This window comes from Nannobrachium achirus (genome assembly GCF_963921795.1).
Source record: "Nannobrachium achirus genome assembly, chromosome: 20".
Taxonomy (NCBI): Eukaryota; Metazoa; Chordata; class Actinopteri; order Myctophiformes; family Myctophidae; genus Nannobrachium; species Nannobrachium achirus.
The window spans coordinates 23,647,074-23,666,751 of NC_137827.1; the positions used below are offsets into that span (position 1 = coordinate 23,647,074).

Here is a 19,678-nt window from a genome sequence, read left to right on the forward strand (position 1 = left end):
ATTACAATAGCAATATAATGCAAATAGCAAAGGGCCCCAAACTACACAGATACTAGTCCCCGATAGGCTGATGGATATACAGTACTGTAAATATGGATATCCGTAGCAAGCCCTGACAGCACATGAGCACATCATCCCCACCCTCAAACACCTACACTTCCGGCTAAGTTACAAATAGCTCCTCCTCACCTATAAAGCTCTCCATGCCCTAGCCCCACGGTACCTATCACATAGGGGTGTAACGATATAGTAACTGAATCGAAAAATATTTTTTAACTTGCAATGGTCTACTATATCGATATTACCTGACTTTCGCCAGATGGTGGCAGCATTGCGTTGCATTGCTTTACCATCTGGGCTCGGTCCGCCAGCGTTGATAACACTCGTAAAGTCCCGGGCCGGACCAATCAGCGGCAGCTATGGGCGGGCTCTGAGCGGCTCTGAGCCAATAGAGTGACGTTGCCTGAGTCAGAGTGCATGACGTTGCCTGTCTGCAACGTCATGCAGACAGGCCAATATGAGTGGTTGGAGTTGGCACTCCCAGACTGTGATAGAAACGGCCACATCCAATCACCTGCTACAGAAATTCAAAAAATGGCCCGCCCCTTACATAGAGTCTGGCCGAGAGATCCCAGATGTAAGGCAGAGCGTTACGCACTGCTGCAACTATCTGGCGAAAGTCAGGTTAATATCGATATGCAAAAGCAAATATGCAAAAAAACGTATTGAATCATTTTGCTATGCAAATAATCGATTGTATGGAAACTAATTATTTGTGTCTTGTATTTAGCAATTTTAAGAGGGAAAATGAAAAAGAGGGGTCTAATTACTTTTCCATTACTACTCTTAGCTACTCTTGGTCTATCGATAAATGTGTGTAATCTCTGTGTTCATGTCAAGGTGCGGGTTTGTCCATGTGTTGAAATATAATTTAACTTATAGATTTTTCCCTTAAAAAATCTGCTCTATTGACACGTTTCACAAAGATTTAATGTCTTTGCTAAATAGTTATTATATCGATTTTAAATCATTGAATCGAATCGTATCGTATCGCCATGAATGTACCAATATCGTCCATGTATCGTATTGTCAACCATGTATCGTGATGCGTCTCCAATTGTTGTTCAAATGTATCGTTACATCCCTACTAACCACCGTAGGACTAATGGGACGTTGCACATAATATCACACCTCCTCCAGGATTACACCCCAGCGGGGAGCCTGAGGTCTTCTGACTTTTAGGGCTCCTCACCATCCCTCACACCGATAACCAGACCCTCTGCAATAGAGCCTTGAGTGTGGCAGTCCCTGCCCTCTCGATTGGAACTCTCTCTCCTTGGAGATTCACAGACTCACAGGTTTGAATGTCAACATAAACAGTGGAACACAACCAAAACACAGCCAGGGGGATGTATCTTTCTGTGAGGAAACACGCCAGCACAATAATATAGTGGGTGATAAAGGTAAATAACAGCTAAAAAAAATGTATATACCGTATAAAAAAAGTACCTAAAGTTACCTAGTCAGTGTACCTTTAAAGCAGGGGTCTTCAATGTTTTCAGGCCAAGGACCCCTTAGTTGAGAGACATGAAGCAGGGACACCCACAAACTTATCATAGATTCCATATAGTTTCATCGTTTGACAGCACAATCATCAGTGTATTTTGGATTCATGTCAATTCGTGTTTTCAGATATTTAACCACTTGAACCGTCAATACTTAATAAACTTGACCTTTCACTCTGTACTTAGTCTGCTCTTTTTCCCCTCTACACCAAAGCTCAATGCGAGGCGTTGTGAGCTTGTAGATCTGCTATTTTTGGCTAAAGTTCTCAGAATATGGACACTAGGGTTCAAGTGGTTGTATATAAAAAAGGAGAAAAAAACGTTCTATTACTCAAAGATTTGGAGGACCCCCTGTAGTAACTCTGAGGACCCCCTAGGGGTCCCGGACCCCCTGTTGAAGACCCATGATTTAAAGTGACGTGTTTACCGCTGTGCTTGTTGACCTGAGATGACTAACAAATTGTTACCTCCGTGCAGAGTGATGGTCAGTCACCCCGCATCTCCCCTCGCAGCCCCCCTCTGCTGACTACCAAAGTTAGAGTCCCTATTCTGAGCTGACTATAAACAGGGAGCATCAGGGGTAGCAGTTAACACATAGCCAGAATACCAGTCATTAAACTTCCAACTTCAACGCCCACCGCGACACCAAGAAAACCTGTGGGAGATGTTTCCATTCTGCACAGCGGGGTAGGACAGTGGTTTTAGTCAACATGAGGTGGGACAGTGGTTTCAGTCGATATGAGGGAAGAGTTGGCCTAAATAAGATTCAACACATACCAGCTTTGACAGCATAACTGTTGAAACGTCTGTATTTGTCTGTAAAGCCTAATTTATGGTCCAATGGCAGAGAATAGCGGAGCTACAAGCTCACAAGATTGTAGTTGTGTCTCGGCGGCGGCAGCGAACACCCAAGCGAGAATCGGGTTTAAAGGAGCACTTCACCACCAAAATGACTTTTTTCTATTGATTACTCACACCATGGAGACTTAAGTAAAAATTATTATTCAATTCAATTGAGTTCAATAATATCGTTTTGTTTTTGTTGCATTCCTAAGAAGAAAAAAAAAGAACATTATGGTAAAATTACCCCCATTGATTCTGAAAGGGGACCCAAATACATGGGCCTGGATGGGGACCCAAACAAGGCCCTGGATGGGGACCCAAATGCATTTGGGTCAGAATCAAATGCATTTGATACATTTAGGGTCAAGGGTCAAGTACATTTACTATAATACATTTTTTTGTCTTAGGAATGTGACATACAAAAATACATTATTGAACTCAAGTCTCCATGGTGTGACTAATCAAATGGGAAAAAAGTCATTTTGGGGGTGAACTACTCCTTTAAGTGTTAATTTGGGCGCAGATTATTAGAAATCTGCTCTGGTGTGTCAAGACAGTGCTTCATCTGCTGATGTCGACTTGTTTGACAGAATCCTTTTGTTCTGCTCCTGCACGCTGAGAACCAGAGAAGGTGTCTGGGAGATGCATTTCCCCTCTGTGACATGCCTCTGAACTCCGCTCGTTAGCTCATGGCAATTATCTGCTCCGCTGGCACAGCTACATACTAAATTTAGCAAATATCCCGCACACTGTGGCACAGAGATTCTCTATCTAAAGCCTCGTTTATACTTCATCGTACAACGGTGTCGCTGGCCAAAAACGGAATATCTGCAAGCTCACAGTGTGTCAAAATGTAATGCGTTTAAAAAAAGCTTGTAAATCAGCTTTTTTTTCATAAACCAGGAGAGAGGTGGGACAGTGATATAATTACTAATCATCTACATAGACTACACCTAATCAAGCACTATATTCTAACACAATTAATCTAGTATACGTTTTGCTGTTCAGATCATTAGAAAGAGATACTTTAAAATACATGACTTGCTAATCCTAGAACTACTGTGCTAGGATTAAGCAATGTGTTTTAAAGCTTCTCCTATTCTGAGAAGCTTGATAATATACAGTATGTTGGTGCCAGCCTAAGAGCCCCCAGATACATTCTTTGTTTATGGCAACAGCATGGTTTTGTTGCATCAACACGAATTCGCTTTAAGTGACGATTCAAAAAAATGTACTGTATATTTACAATCAACAATCGACTGTGATGTGCTGCTGCAATGTCAGAGACAAACAAATATGACATGTCAAAACACGAGTTACAGTTGAAATAAATGACATAGCCATGATTTTGTTCAACGTGTTCATCACACTGCCATTAACCATCACAAGTGTTAAGTCTTTATACTCTTTAAACACTACCTGGGGTGAGATTATAAACACTTCACAGCCCATCTGCACATATTAACGAGACAGTTGTGATGGAGACAATCACTGTGTGTGAGCGTATGCGCGTGTGCGTGCGTGCATGCATGCATGCGTGTGTGGGGGTTCTACTGACATGTGGACATGGTTGTTGCTATGGTAAAGGTGAAGGGAAAAGAGACAGCCCAGGGGAGGAGAGGGCTTGATCAGGCCTGCAGTCACAGTATGGAGAACACGGGGGAATAAACAAGGCCAGTGCTGCGCTGTAGTACTGTATATACTGTATACGTGTACTTTTGAGTGTGAGTGTGTGTTTGTGTGTTATGCCAAGGAGATTGATGTCTGTGATGCTGTCTCTCTCTCCGTTTTCATGCAGGAATGCTTGTATCATCATTACCCAACTGCTATCAACAGCTCCGCTAGATGTGAAGCCAGGAGCTGGACCCAAACATGCACGCACACAAATACATACACGCAGGCACACACACACTTCAACCTCTCTATTCCTAACTTTTTGTGTTTGATGGGGACGGCGAGATATCAAATGCATCTGTTATGAGGTTATTCTAGGAATGATATTCGTCATAACCTTATAACGTTTCAGTGGTTTGTATACCTCTGTCCGTCCCAAATCTTTCTCATTAGAACAGCAGCTTCTGACAGATTCAGAGACGAACATACGTAAGTAACATAACAGAGATATCCACCACAACTCCAATGGATTCTTGGACAGGTTTAATGTAATGTCCAGTGTAATGTATATCATCACCTTCACATCACATAATGGGGTCATAGGCAACACTTAAGTCCTATATACTTTGTCGAACAAATAGCAAATTTGATCGCTATCTTTGCCTCTTTTTAGTTTTTTATGGTTGAATTGTTAAATGTTCCCAAAATAGGGACGCCGCGGCCAGGGTTAATGTAGTTATCTTTGGCAAGTGTGCCATTCCCAAACAAATTGTGGCTACTGCTTGCATTTCTTGACAGTACTTACTGAGGGTGATAATGGTTGAAGAAACTCTTCTAAGAACACCAGGTGATTTGTTTGGAGTCAGCATGGTGAAGCACCCCCCTGTCCTCCCTAATGTCCCCTGCACTGATGTCGCCGCTTCCTTCATGCCAGCACTGCTTTAGGATACGTAGACCTCTGTACAAATAATGTTCCTCCCTGTGCCGGATGTCAGGCGGCTAACTGGGACACCAGGAAGTGAGGAGCCTGGTTGTACGGCAGGGGCACTGGTTGACAGGAAAGAACACAGACGGCGGCGGTGACTGCAGAGGTAGAGGTAGGTAGGTTTTGCATGCAGGAGCGACGCTGTATTCCAAGACACCTGGGGCTTGCCCGAGGAGGCCCATGATGGTGCCACATCCAAATGCTCCCCCAAAAAAGTAGAGGCACAGCATGTGAGCATGGTGTGGACGTAAGACAGGAAGGCTCCATGAGATATTTTAGCCAGGCCAGGCACCAATGGGAAACAACCAGGACAGAACAGGATGACACCGGAGCTACACGCTCACAAATATTACCTCCTTGGACTTGGACATAAAAACGCACGCGTGCGCGCGCATGTGCGCACACGCACACGCGCACACACACACACACACACACACACACACACACACACACACACACACACACACACACACACACACACACACAGCTTAAAAGTAGCTTGTAACCAGAGCTGTTTAGTAAACTAAGAGCAGAGACAGGCCTCAGATGCAGGTCTGAGTTCTTCCAACATAATGTATTATGGGTCACATCTTCAAAGCAGCCTTAAATACGGCACATTCAAACAATCACGTGTCCCTCAAATGCTGGTTCCATTGTTATCCAGAACACAAGGCAATAATTTCTCTTTTTGTATTAAGGTATTGCAACAATAAACACTTTGGAATGAGGTTGTATTACAGATTCCTCAATGAAGAGCTTTCAAGTTCCAACTGACATTAGTATTTTGGTCAGGTTTCTCTTAGCTTTGTTATTTTAACAAAGAGTAAAGCCTGTCTGCAGTATGCATCAGTAACCACCAGAGGGCAATACAGCTCAGATGAGATCACATACAGCAGCTCTAACATACCATTAAATCAATAGGGACATTGCGGGAACACTCAGAATAGCTGAAGTCTGTACATTTGTTTGTATCATCATAGAGACAATGTGTCTAAGACAAATGTGCACTATCAACATAACTATCTCCTTAATCTCTAAAGACAATTGCTAACTCCCTAAACAATTTCAAATTGTTTCAGTATGTGCCTTCTGAATCTTTCTCATATAAAAATAAAGTGTTAAGATTAAAGGAGTATCCATGACAATGGAACCTAATATGCTTGTGAATGCAACGTGAATACAATAATGTGATTATGCTGATTCAAAGCAGTGTCGGTTTCATAAAAGGAGATAGGACACTTGAAGCGCTGATTCATCTCGCCTGATACATTTGAATAAACTGGATTCTTGGAAATTCACTGAATAAAATAATATCATTCCAAAGAATGATTAGGCTGTCACGATTATGACATTTTACATGACGATTAATTGTCACTCAAATAATTAACGATTTAATTGTGTTTTGTCGTTGACAATTACATTTCTGTTTGGCTTGTAGGCTTTGAAGTTGCACATGGCAGATATGACACATAACCTAAATATACAAAGAAATTAAGGACATATTTGACAGCTTTACACTTTAAAACATCTATAGTGGAAATAGCCGATCTACAAGCTCACAACGTGTCGCATCGCAGCGCGTTGTGAGGTTGTAGATCTGCTATTTCCACAATTTTTTAAATGTTTGAACATATATAAACATTTTTCAACATGTAAATGATTATGACGATTATCCCAAAACAATTGCGATTATGTCAAATAATTGCAATTAGACGATTATGTAATAATTGTGACAGCCTAAGAATGATGGCTACATATAAAACATGTCAGTCCAGAATAACCCAATACACATGTTCCCTGGATTTGGACCATTAACTTTGACCCTGACATTTGAAAATGCCTTAGAATAACATCTATCAATTCCATCCAAGAGCTTAACCAAGCGGTACAACCATGCTCTGCCAGAAAGAGCTTCCATCTCCTCCTTCCAAGAGCTCAACCAACGTACAGCCATTCCGTGTAAAGAGAGATTCTATCTCTTTCATCCAAGAGATTAACCAACATATACCATACCATGTAAAAAGACCTTCTACTGTATTACTTCCTTCCGGAAGATTAACTAACATACAACCATACCACATAAAAAAAAGAGCTTCCAGGAGATTAACTAATGCACAAACGTACCATGTAAAACGAGCGCAGAACCCCAGCAGGATAAATACATGATCAGAGTTAAACATGCAATTTACTCCCAGAAAATAACCAGTTAACCATATACTGTAATACTGACTGCTATTTGCATGTCAGTATATATGATATACTTGGTCACTAATCTATTCATTTCTCTGCTGCATTAATGTACTGTAGTCCTACATTCTATATCTTGATTCGCAAGTACTTTTTTAATCCATTCTTTTTTTGTATATTATAGAAGATTCTTGTTTTTGGCCACAACATAATAGACCTATATGCTACTTAGCTAACGAGGGAAGGTGCATTTCAAAACTGTATATACTATATACAGTATATATATCATCACTCACACATTTACACTTTATTTACTTGTCCTTTTGCTAATATTTGGTTTGAAGTAGGCTTAAAGCCACATAACTGACAGATAAATGACTGTCAGGAACAGGGACGTGCAGAGAATGTTAGAGACGCAGGGGCTGAAATTTCTAAAAGGGCCTTTGGTGGAAATATTGAAAATAACAGAACTCCAAGTTCACAACGCATCGCAGTCAGCTATTTTCGGTGTTATACACTGAAATAAGCATAATCAAGTCAAAACAAAAGATGTGGTGTAACGGCATGGATTTCTACACAGAAAGGGCAATTCTTTCAACATAAGATGCTGCATTCAAGTTCAGGAGAGTTTGGACAAGGCAATTTCCATGAATGCTTCCTTTAGGTATGGCATGGAAAGGGGGCATTTGCATTTAATAGTAAAAACTGCATTCATGGTCTGGAGAGGGCAGTTTTTACAGACGGGTAAAAGGGCAGGGGCTCAAGCCCCCTTTGATGTCTATGTGTGCACGTGCCTGGTCAGGAAGCATACCTCCACTGTCAGGTGAGCTGAGGACGTTGAGGGCGAACAGCATGGCGTTGGAGAAGGTGGTGGCCTCCTCCTTACTGGCAAAGTTCAACCCATAGACCTGGCGAGCGTCACGCCACTGGTGGAAGGTTGGGGTGGCCTGGTTGTACTTCAGACCCTTCACTATGGAGTAGTTGATCACCACCTTCATGTTGGAGTGGGGGGCAGGAGACAGGGAGGAAAGAACAGATCAGGGGTGTCACAAGGGGGGTAAAAGTGAGACTGAGTTACTAGGGCCCAAGGTGGAGGGTGGCATAATTATATACTTTATTATTATATACTTTAGCTATTGAAAAATAGCAGATATACAAGCTCACAGTGCGCTGCGAGCTTGTAGATCTGCTAATTTTTAAAAAGGTCGTGAAAATGTGTGCAAATCTTTGAATATATGTATTTTTTAAGCAAACATTTGTAACTCAAATTTGCTTCTGAGGGGTCCCTGGAACTAAATATTTTGAGATGGGAAACCTAAGGATTTGAAATATTCAAAGACACATTTTCACAATTTTTCAAAAATAGTAGATCTACAGATCTACAGATCTCGCAGCGCGGCAATCAGTGCCACGCTGTGAGCATGCATATGCTATTTTTCAATAGTTAAAGCACAAAATAATGCGTAATAATGGGTTCCCAGTCTAAATGGGCTAAACACCCCTCCCACTATGAAGAACATTCATGGGGGGCCCGCAGTGAATCCTTGTACCCAAGGCCCAGAATTTGGTGCGACACCCCTGGAATAGAAACCCTCTACGACGTGACTACGAATTCAACTTTATTGTCAAATCTCAAGATAACAAGAGTTAAAGATTGTCCTGTTTATACTGTCTCCGACCACCAAACCTTTTGTCAGAAAGGTCCAGTTCAACTACAAAATGACGTCACTCGCAAGTTCTGAAAAGCATTACCCCGAATTAGAGTTCGGAAAGTCAGAACTCTCGGACGAAAGGTTTGGTGGTCGGAGACAGTATGGACAGCCCTTGAGATAACAGCGCAACAATATCAGATAAGATGCTTGCAAAAAAGGGAGAATATCACAGTCTTTTGTGCATGTAAGAGACATCACGTAGCAGAAGATATACAGTAAGTGTATCTGAACCTATATTCAGCTATTCAATCAAATCTAATCAATCTAAAAGAAAGACAAATAATCCTTCAAATAGCCACTTACAATGCATCAAATCAGAATGCATTGTGAACCATTTATATGAGCCATTTTTTAGAATGTATATATATTTTTATAAATAAATCCATAGTCAAACATTTAATCGATTTCATGACATCAATCGTCGTGAAACACTTCTTTAATTCAGTTTCAAACTAAAAATATTCAAACTGAATTATATTTCATTCAACATAAGGGATCCACATGTAGTTGCTATTCTCGATCCTCAGTGTAGTACAAAGGTTGCACACCATGGACTGAGGTTCTTCTCACCTGCTGATCCTGCAGTTTGACCCCCACCACTCTGAAGGTGTTGTTGGCTGTGTTGTGATATATGTTGATGCGACTGAAGCCCTGCTGGCCAGGCTTGATGGGCACCCACTTCTTACTGGCATCATCGTAGACCATGACCGAGGCTCGCGCCTGGCAGATACTCTGTTCACTGGAGGCAGAGAGATGGGGGGGGAGACCAACGATGGAATTAATAAGGATGTCAGGGTGAAAGTTGTAAAATAGAACAGCCTATGACAAAGTAAGCTAGTTAGCGGAACAGACTCCAGGTGAATAGGATGGACATGACTGTTTGGCTGAACATTTAAAGGAGTCGTTCAGACCAAAACACACACATATAGGGTTAAATATGCCTTTTATCATACCCATTCATACCTGCTTTAGTCGATTTTTCTCATAGCTGCCCCTGTTGCTAGATTTCGGCTGCCCCTGTTGCTATATTTCGCTGTTTTGACGTCACAGACACCCTTACTTGTCCAACGGCTTCTGCTCTGCACCAGAGCAGGGAGAGGAGAGCCTAGAAAGGGAGGGGAGGAGCAGAGGATCTTCTCGTCTGTTTGACAAGTAAGGGTGCCTGTGAGGTCAAAACAGCGGTTTGGTTGGTCTCAGGATGTTGTGTAAACACAAACCAATAAAAAAAGACTAACTTTGAAGCTAAAGAAATAACCGCACTAGCATAAGGACTATCTACTCTGTTAGTTATGAGAGGGCCTGCGAAATATAGCAACAGGGGCATCCGAAATCTAGCAACAGGGGCAGCTATGAAAAAAATCGACTAAAGCAGGTATGAAGTGTTTTGGTCTGAACGACTCCTTTAAGAGGTTACATGACAATGTACTGTAGCTATGGATGTATCCTACTGTAGAACCTGCAGCACTTGGTTGCTTCCAATAAACTCAAGACAGATGCTGTATGTTTCATATGTGGACACATACTGTACTGTATATTTCTTGAATGTGCTGCCAGCAACACTCTGAACCACTTAAGCCCTTTACTTTGTTGTACGCTGATGAGCAAAAAGTAAGCCATTTACCATGAGAGGGAGTGGGTTGTTGGCTGATTTACCTCTGTTTCAGGGTTGTGGCACGAGGCAAAGCCGAGTGCCAAACAACATTGAAACCGTGGTAAATCAGCCAACAACCCACGACCTCGAATGGTAAATTGCTTTCTACCAGTTTTACCATATAAATGAAAGAAAACACAGCTGTAACTTGCAAGGATCTTTAGTTACAATCATTAATTGTTTCAGTGGGCGGGGTCCATGAGCCAACTCAAGGTTGTTGACCGATTTAACACTGTTTTAAGCCAATCAGAATCCAGTATTTGAACATGTGACCACAAAAAGTGGTAGAATAGCCAATCTACAAGCTTACAATGCATGGCGGCATCAGAACGCATTGTCTTTTTGGGGAGATAATTTTTATTTGAAATGTTTTATTTAATTTTTAAATATGGACACGCCAGGTTGAAAGTTGTTAAATAAAATATTGAGGCCCATGATGAATTAGCCTAGGATAAAGTCAGCTGGTTAGCATATGGGGTACCGGAGAGAGAGCCACACCTTTCCTCAGTTAACGCTATAGGAATAATATGTTAGTACAGTAGTTATCTGACAGCTCGTACGCCCCAAGGAGAGGGAGGGGCAGCCTATAAACAGGCAGAGAGAAACCTCAACCTCAAAACCAAAGCCACAGAAAATTCCCCTTTGCCTCCTTGCCCTTTACTGTGGCATTCTGTACTGGTACCAGAATGGCACTTCCATAAATGTTCAGAAGCACTGGGGTAAAAGGGTGTGTTGGGGATGCTGGGGTAATGATACGGTGAGTTAAAAACACAAGTGTTTAATCAACAGGCTTATCGCCAGCATGAGTCTCTCACTTATTGAAAAGTAAACGAGACGACTTGACACAAACACGCGCACTAGCCCGTCATACACAGACGCGCGCGCACACACACACACACACACACACACACACACACACACACACACACACACACACACACACACACACACACACACACACACACACACACACACACACACACACACACACACACACACACACACACACACACACACACACACACACACACACACACACACACACACTCACTCACTCACTCACTCACTCACTCAGAGAGAGAGAGAGAGAGTGAGAGTTAAGACTAAGAGCTAAGAATAATGAATAACATCTACACACAACTATGTTGTTTATAACCACATAACTGTCAAGGAATTCATTTCCCTAAAATAGGACAAGAAAAAATTGTCCATTCAATTGTGGTTCAGCACTTCTATGATTAACTAACTACATAGCTAATTAACACATTCAAAAACAGAATTATAAGCATAACACATGCGGCTCAACTAGGTTCTATAAATAGTTTGGTAACACTTGCTATGTGTACTCTTCTAGACCAGTTATGCCCAAACATTTTAGCTGAAGAACCAAAAGAGAAACTAGACATTTGACCAAACTAATGAAGATAGCAGATCTATAAGGATTTGTGGATCTGCTATTTTCCCTAATTTATTTTCTTTCTTTCTTTTTTTTAATCATGTATGAAGTAAAAAATATTTAGTGACCCACAAATGGGTCAATTAGACAACAATTTGGGAAACAGTGTTTCTAGACTACAGCAGGGATGAGGTTAACTCTATCGTCATAGAACCTGTGAAGTGAATTAGCTAAACGCTTATCTAATGTTCACCTTCAGCACCTCAGGGATGCAATCTGTCATCCAGACGGATACAGTTCACATTGACAGCCTAGAGGTGTGAGAAACACAGGAGTTCATCAGCTCACCGAAAGTGATGAATGAGCGCACGTGTGTGTGAGTGTGTGCGTCTGTATAAACACTCCGGCTGTCTGTCAATGAGAAGAAAACTATGTTGTGTGCGCGAGTGTGTACGTAATGTATCTATGTAAACTAAACTGAGACCGATATGTTATGGATGGTACGTGTACAGCTCAAAAGTCTGCAATGCTGTGAACGTGAATGGTGGCGTTTTTTTAAGTGTGCAACAATAAAATATGCCATCTTCACAACCGTATATAGCAATAAGAGAAGGATGATGCAGCGACGCTGACAGCAGCGGGAAAACCGAGATTCATTTAGCAGCAACATGATGTGTAAAGCTGAGATGAGTTGCTCATCCATTCAATTAGTGGAAGGCTTGTGCCTGAGGACACCAGTAACATTTAAATGACAACATGTGACCTCTCTCTATGTGTCTCTCTCTGTCTCTCTATGTGTCTCTCTGATGTCGGACTGAGCTACTAGGGCCGAAGGTGGAGGGGCCTTCATTATTTTACACTTTAGCTATTGAAAAATAGCAGATGTACAAGCTCACAGCGCGGCACTCTGTAGATCTGCTATTTTTGAAAAGTCGTGAAAATGTGTGCAAATCTTTGAATATAAATTATGTATTATTTAAGCGAACATTTGTTACTAAAATGTTGCTTCTGGGAGGTCCTCAGAACTAAATATTCTGAGATTGGCATTATTAGTCCGTGGCCAAATACATATTATATTGGGGGTCCTTCAAATGAAAAAGTTTGTGCACCACTGACATAGAAACATAGGTTTTGTTTTAAAATGTAGGATTTTAAATATTCAAAGACTTGCCCAAATTTTCAAGACTTTTCAAAAATAGCAGATCAACAAGCTTGCAGCGCTTGTACTGTAGATCTGCTATTTTTCAATAGTTAAAGTACCCAGGGCCCAGAATTTGGTGCGACACACCTGCTCTCTGAGTCTCTCTGTCAGCTCTCCTGTCCTTCAATGTGCTCCCCTCCAGGAGGAAGACAGCGTGGCACCTCAGACTCCCCAGGACTCTGGTTCTGCATGGCTTGGTCTCAACTTAAGCTGCTTCCCTTCCCTCTCAAATGATTTCCTGTCATCACCCTGCTCTCTAGTTTCCAAGCCGTCCTCTCAATAAGCTTTGACTGGATTTGACTTTTCACTCTCTTGTCTTCACTGAGAGCTGTCATCTCCATGTTTTCTAAACCAGGGGTCTTCAACAGGGTGTCCGGGACCCCTAGGGGGTCCTCAGAGTTACTACAGTGGGTCCTCCAAATCTTTGTGATATAAACTTTTTTCTCCTTTTTAAACCCAACATCCATATTCTGAGAACTTAAGCCAAAAATAGAAGATCTACAAGCTCACAACGCCTTGCAGTGCGAGGCATTGTGAGCTTGTAGATCGGCTATTTTCGGCAAAGAGGTTTGGTGTAGCGGTGGAAAAAGAGCACAATAAGTACAGAGTGAAAGGTCAAGTTTATTAAGTATTGAAGGTTCAAGAGGTTAAATATCTGAAAACACAAATTGACATGAATCCAAAATACACTGATTATGCTGTCAAACGATGAAACTGTATGGAATCTACAAAAAGGTTGTGGGGGTCCCTGCTTCATCTCTCTCTCAACTAAGGGGTCCTTGACCTGAAAACGTTGAAGACCCCTGTTCTAAACAACTTCCTTTCCTTGCCGTACAATGTTCTTTGAAGGAAGAACTAAATGTTGATTTATATTCTGTAGCACTTCCTTGTACCATTCTTTTGCTCAATCAAAATGACTTACAGTGTCTGTTAGGGACGGGAATTGTCAGGGACTGCCTGATACGATGTTTGTATGTGTTTATGTTTTATATTGTTGCTCGGGAACAATGACAAAGAAAAACTTGTATCACTATGTGATGGACAATAATGTATTTAAAATCTAAAATCTTAATTCTCAGATGCCAATTTGATATGTATTTTAGACATAGAGTATTGCTGTCTTTGGCATGTCTGTATTGCGATTCTGTAAATGTTCAGATTCAACAATATGTATAATTTCTCATCTGGTGATTTCTGTTAGCATTTTTTATATCGGTCTATGATGATATAAAATCTATGATATCTATGATATCTAATATATATGACAGAGTTGATTGTGTTGTTTCAGCATTGTTTTACTTTCTTTAAACACTATTAAAAGAAAGTTGCCTCAACATGCGACTATGTTCTGGTGTCAATATCAAAACCAGCTCCCAAAGAAATTCATGATTCAATCGAATTTTACCCTATCGCTATTTAACTCATCTGTACATGTTGGTTCTTCTCATACTGCAATATAAGGTCTATTATTATTATTAATTATTAATACACACACATCCTCAACGCTATAGGGAGAGTCTCACAACCTAATTGCTGGGACAGAAGACATGTTTACTTCCAATAAGATCCCCAACAGTTTCTAGTTAGGTTGGATTTGAATCATTTCTAGGGACTTTCTCATGAGGTAAGGGAAAATGCTTTTGTAGTGTAACATATTTGTTTACTTCAGTAAAACACCAAAGCCAGAGTACAAAGGCAGGACAAATAATAAATGTAGAGGGAGAAGACTTTGACAAATGCAGCTCATCAACCGGCATCCATCCATCCTTCACTCTTATTGTGCTAATGTTGTACGGTTATCCAGCAGCTGCTGAGTGTAACATGCCAAAGCAATGAAAACACAACGTGAAAGTCTGTGTCCTCCTTCACATTGGTAGCTGATTAGATAGAGCGCCAATCACGTAATCACAGCGTCCCCGGTTCAATCCAGTCCAGAGGGAGACCTGTATTGTATTGCATGTCGTCCCACATAATTAACTCCACACAGACTCAAGGTGAAAACAATACCAAGCACTCTGTCGTGGCTGGTAATAAACATTTGGTTTACCCATTTTGTGGCATGGCAGGCTGTTAAAAGCAGGCAATATCGATGCTGATGTTTCGACGAACAAGAGCAACGAAGTTATTACACAATAAAAAAAGAGGAACCTCAAAATCATGTTTCAGCCAACTGACTATCATACTTACACTGCTATCTGATTCACTAATTCACTGCAGCTGAAATCAAAAAGCTCTTTAAAATGTGTGCCTGCACAATGAAACCCTGACAGAGACATAATGCAAACAAGGTGCATTGAACCACATTATGCAGACACCAACTTCATCCAAATACCAAGATCATAGCATGGGGTTGTGAATTTGTGATCTGAGAAGATGGCCACGAATTATACTTCCTTGTCAAGGGAAGATGATCAGTGCAATTTCTGATGAGCCAGTGTTGGCTACAGCTGTCTGTAAATGAATCCATCTATAAATTCCCAGAATACCTTTATCTTTCTGCCTGTCTGTCCTTTCTTTGCATATCTCGAGAACCGTTCATCCAACCAAATTCACACTTGACAGGTGTGTCCTATATTAGAATTGGCTAATGGGTGGGCAGGCAGGTGGTCCGTCCGGCTGGCCGGCGGACCACGACCCATCATCACTATGACTCGGACTTAACCATACACAAACCCAACACAGATCCGACCGCTATGCCCACGCATCGGCATGGAGTCAAGGGAGTGTGGTGCCCACCGTCGAGTCGTTCAGATAGGCAGTTTGTCTGGAACCGCCAATCCCACTGATATGCCCATATACTGTATGCGCATGCCAATATATGGGCATTAAACTGATGAGATCTCCATATACAGGCAAAAAAGGGACAAGGACTGACAGACACAGAGATCTTCATACCTGTATATTGTGGTACAAAAGGGACACAGACATAAGGGTACAACAGGTACTCTGACAAGGCCCCCCGACAGTATGATTCAGACATAATTGGTTGGATTGGCGGGCGGTGCGACAGGGTTCCCCAATAGGCGGCCCGAGGGTCATTTGCGGCCCGCAGGGGGCTACTGTCTGGCCCCCACCAATCCCAGTAATAATGGTGGTATAAGAGCAGCAACAACACTAGTATATCGTCGTTGTCGGGTGGAAATCTCGTATCTCCAAATTTGTACGTTCTTTCGCAAATCATACAAGGCCGTCGCACAAAAGTAGTGAAAACAGCAGATCTACTTGTGTGCTTGTGCTTGTAGATCGGCTGTTTTCACTAGTTTAAATCATTTTTAAAATGATAAATTCAAAATGAACGGTTTTGGACATACAAGATCTTCACCCGACAACGACGAAAACTGTCGCTGGAGTAGCAGGAACGCCACCGTCGCCCCTTGCAATGTTGTGGCCCTCGGCTTGGTATCCTAGACATAATTCGGCCCTTGGGGAAAACTAATTGGGGAACCCTGCTCTAGTTGGTGAAAATAGCCTATCTACAAGCTCACACACTGCAAGCAGCACTTCCAGTATGTCCGCTCTGAATGGCCACGTGTTTCCAATGGCCATGCGTTCCCGCTCTGTATGGGCACGCCCCCCGACAGGGACGTGCAGAGAATGTTAGAGAGGCAGGGGCTGAAATTTCTAAAAAGGGCCTTGATGGAAATATCTAAAATAACAGACCTCCAAGCTCACAAAGCGTCACGTTGTAAGCTTGGAGGTTGGGTATTTTTGCTGCTTGATACCACATTAACGGCATGGATTTCTACACAGAGAGGGCAATTCTTTCAACATAAGATGCTGCTTTCAAGTTCAGGAGAGTTTGGACAAGGCAATTCTCTTGAATGCTGCCTTCAGGTATGGCATGAAAAGAGTGCATTTGCATTTCTTTAACCAAAAACTGCATTCATGGTCTGTAGAGGGCACTTTTTACAGATGGATAAAAGGGCAGGGGCTCAAGCCCCATTTGATGTCTATGTGTGCCTGCCCCCTGATAAGGCTCAATACTGGGGAAGACTAGCAATCGGGTGGTTCAGGGTGGTCATTAGAGAATGTACAAATAAACTAAACTAAGCTAAAATATGAGTATGCTTTCAACCTCAAGACAAGCTCCTATGTAAAACCATAACAGAAGAATACAGACATAATAAAAAATAATAATCCCTAACAAGCCATGCTGATGCCCTAATCACATAACAGACACTTTGGAGACCTGATAGAACCTTTAAAGTCTCAATGAGAAACGAGCGAGGAGGGAGGAGGGGAGATGGCTCCATCCATCTCGTGGATCGCCTTACAACAACAACCCCTATTTCTGGAGTGGTCTGGAGCAGAGAGGACTAGCATGCCATTAGGCTGATGCTAGCAACTTCTCTTCCCTCCAAGATGTCAGAAATAAAACAGGCTCGCCGTCTATTTGTCTTCTTTTTATATAGCGACATTGCTCAATCAACACATCATGTGCTGCTACGGAGGACTTTATTCTATTTCACAATGTGATGCCGATCTGTGATCTGTGTTGTGTTTAGGCTTACGCTGTCCTGCTTTAGAAGCCAGACCAGAATAGTCCAGCTCACATGCTGCTCAGTTTTTGTGGTGAGAAGAACCGCATAAGGAGAAGCCTCGCCTTGTCACGTCTTCTGGAACATTGCTGCTGCTGTGTCGTCATCAACAACACAGGCAAACGCAATGGTAGTAAACAGCATGAATGTGTAAGCAAAGTGTTGTGGTTCTACAAACAACAAGAATTGAATAATTATTCAATATTAAGGTTTTGTTGCTTGTTGTTTCTTGTCAAAGTGGTGGACATACAGTTTCTGTTGAATACTAATTACGTGGGGCAAGGTCCAGACCTGACACATCTGTGATCTAGGCACATATTCAAAGCTTAATTAGGATCCAAAACTGATTTGTATAGCATCAGCTTAGTGTTGAGAAATTACAGATGTAACAATGCAACAGGATTAGGTCAATGAGGAGGAAGAGGCTGACCGTCTTTCAGCAAGAACTGGACTGGGACAAAAGATTTAACAGTAACAATTAATTGCCTATCAAATCAAGTCTGGGACCCCTGAATAGAGATGAACAAAACCAAAAAAGGGTTATTGTACTAAGCAGACAACCTAACAAAACATGTATGTAGGATATAACATGCATGTACATGAGCATGCATGCACACCTGCTGCAGTATAAAATTGTTATGGGTGTGATCCAATAACGTAAGGCAGGGGTCTTCAATGTTTTCAGGCCAAGGAGCCCTTGGTTGAGAGAGAGATGAAGCAGGGACCCCCACAACGTTTTCATAGATTCCATATAGTTGCATTGTTTGACAACACGATCATCAGTGTATTTGGGATTCATGTCAATTTGTGTTTTCAGATATTTAACCACTTGAACCATCAATACTTAATAAACTTGTCTTTTCACTCTGTACTTAGTCTGGTCTTTTTCCCCCTCTACACCAAACCTCTTTGCCAAAAATAGCCCCAAAGACAGTACAGCAGTGAACAGGTTAAGGTGGCTCTTCACTGCACCGATTCGGCGGCGATTCTGCGACAGAAGAATGCGGAAAGCGCCTGCTAGCGACAAGCTGCCGTCGGCACCTTGTCGGCAAGAGACTCTTGCCGTCGATAGCACTGTCAGAATTCGTTGATGAAAAACATTTGCTGCTATATCCGCAACTATTTACAAGCGACTTTACAGGAAAACAAGCCCAAAGTCGCTTATAATAAGCAGACCTGGCAACACAAATCAGCGCAATGTTCTTTTCGGCCGACTAGAGTCTAGAGTCTGCTTAGTCTGTGCCAACTAAATGCCACAGACTGCCAGTCAGAACGAGTTGGAAAGAGTCTCTTGTAGTCTGTTTGGTGGAGACACACCTTTACAGGACAAGGAAAAACAAAGGTACAGTAGAGGCAGCATGATGGGAAAGACATCAAAGGAAAAAAAAGGGGGAATATTAGCCTGGAAACCAGACAAATCTGTGTGTGTGTGTGAGAGAGAGAGAGAGAGAGAGAGAGAGAGAGAGAGAGAGAGAGAGAGAGAGAGAGAGAGAGAGAGAGAGAGAGAGAGAGAGAAACAGCACGCTGGTAGCTATATGTAGTTGATGTACTAGATGATAGCTCAGTGTGCAATACTGCATGTCATTTGAAAGGTCAATTATGGCTGAAAAGCATCACAATCACTGACATTAAAATAACACAATAGAGTGGATCACAACGATGTTCAGTAGGACTACATGGTATGTAATAGGAACCCCAAGTTTGACCATTACACCAGACCATAATATTTTAATTTAACAGACAAATTACATGATGTTTTTTTAGAGAAAATGGCACTTTCAGTGCAGCTATCTTCAGATTGAAGAGCCTACAGTATACTGTACTTCAATGTATGATGCCAGCTTGAAAGTGACGTGTTGTCTATCTTTACACACGTTTTTTCGCTGCTAGCCCACACCAGTGAAATGACAAATGTGGAAGGCGACACTCTGAATAAATTCCAATAAAATAAAGGTTGCTAATAAATGATGCAGAAATGCATCCCTG

The 19,678-nt window shown here is 41.8% G+C and overlaps 1 protein-coding gene across 1 annotated transcript in view; it reads right to left on the reverse strand.

The window, feature by feature from the left end:
* The window catches only part of evla (Enah/Vasp-like a), a gene marked incomplete at both ends in the record, with an annotated part of 55,752 nt that overhangs the window by 16,374 nt on the left and 19,700 nt on the right, over positions 1-19,678 (reverse strand). The window contains 2 exons of the mRNA XM_080750012.1: positions 8,006-8,186; positions 9,477-9,645. Coding sequence (XP_080606138.1) covers positions 8,006-8,186; positions 9,477-9,645 — 350 coding nt within the window. The remainder of the gene's footprint in view (positions 1-8,005; positions 8,187-9,476; positions 9,646-19,678) is intronic.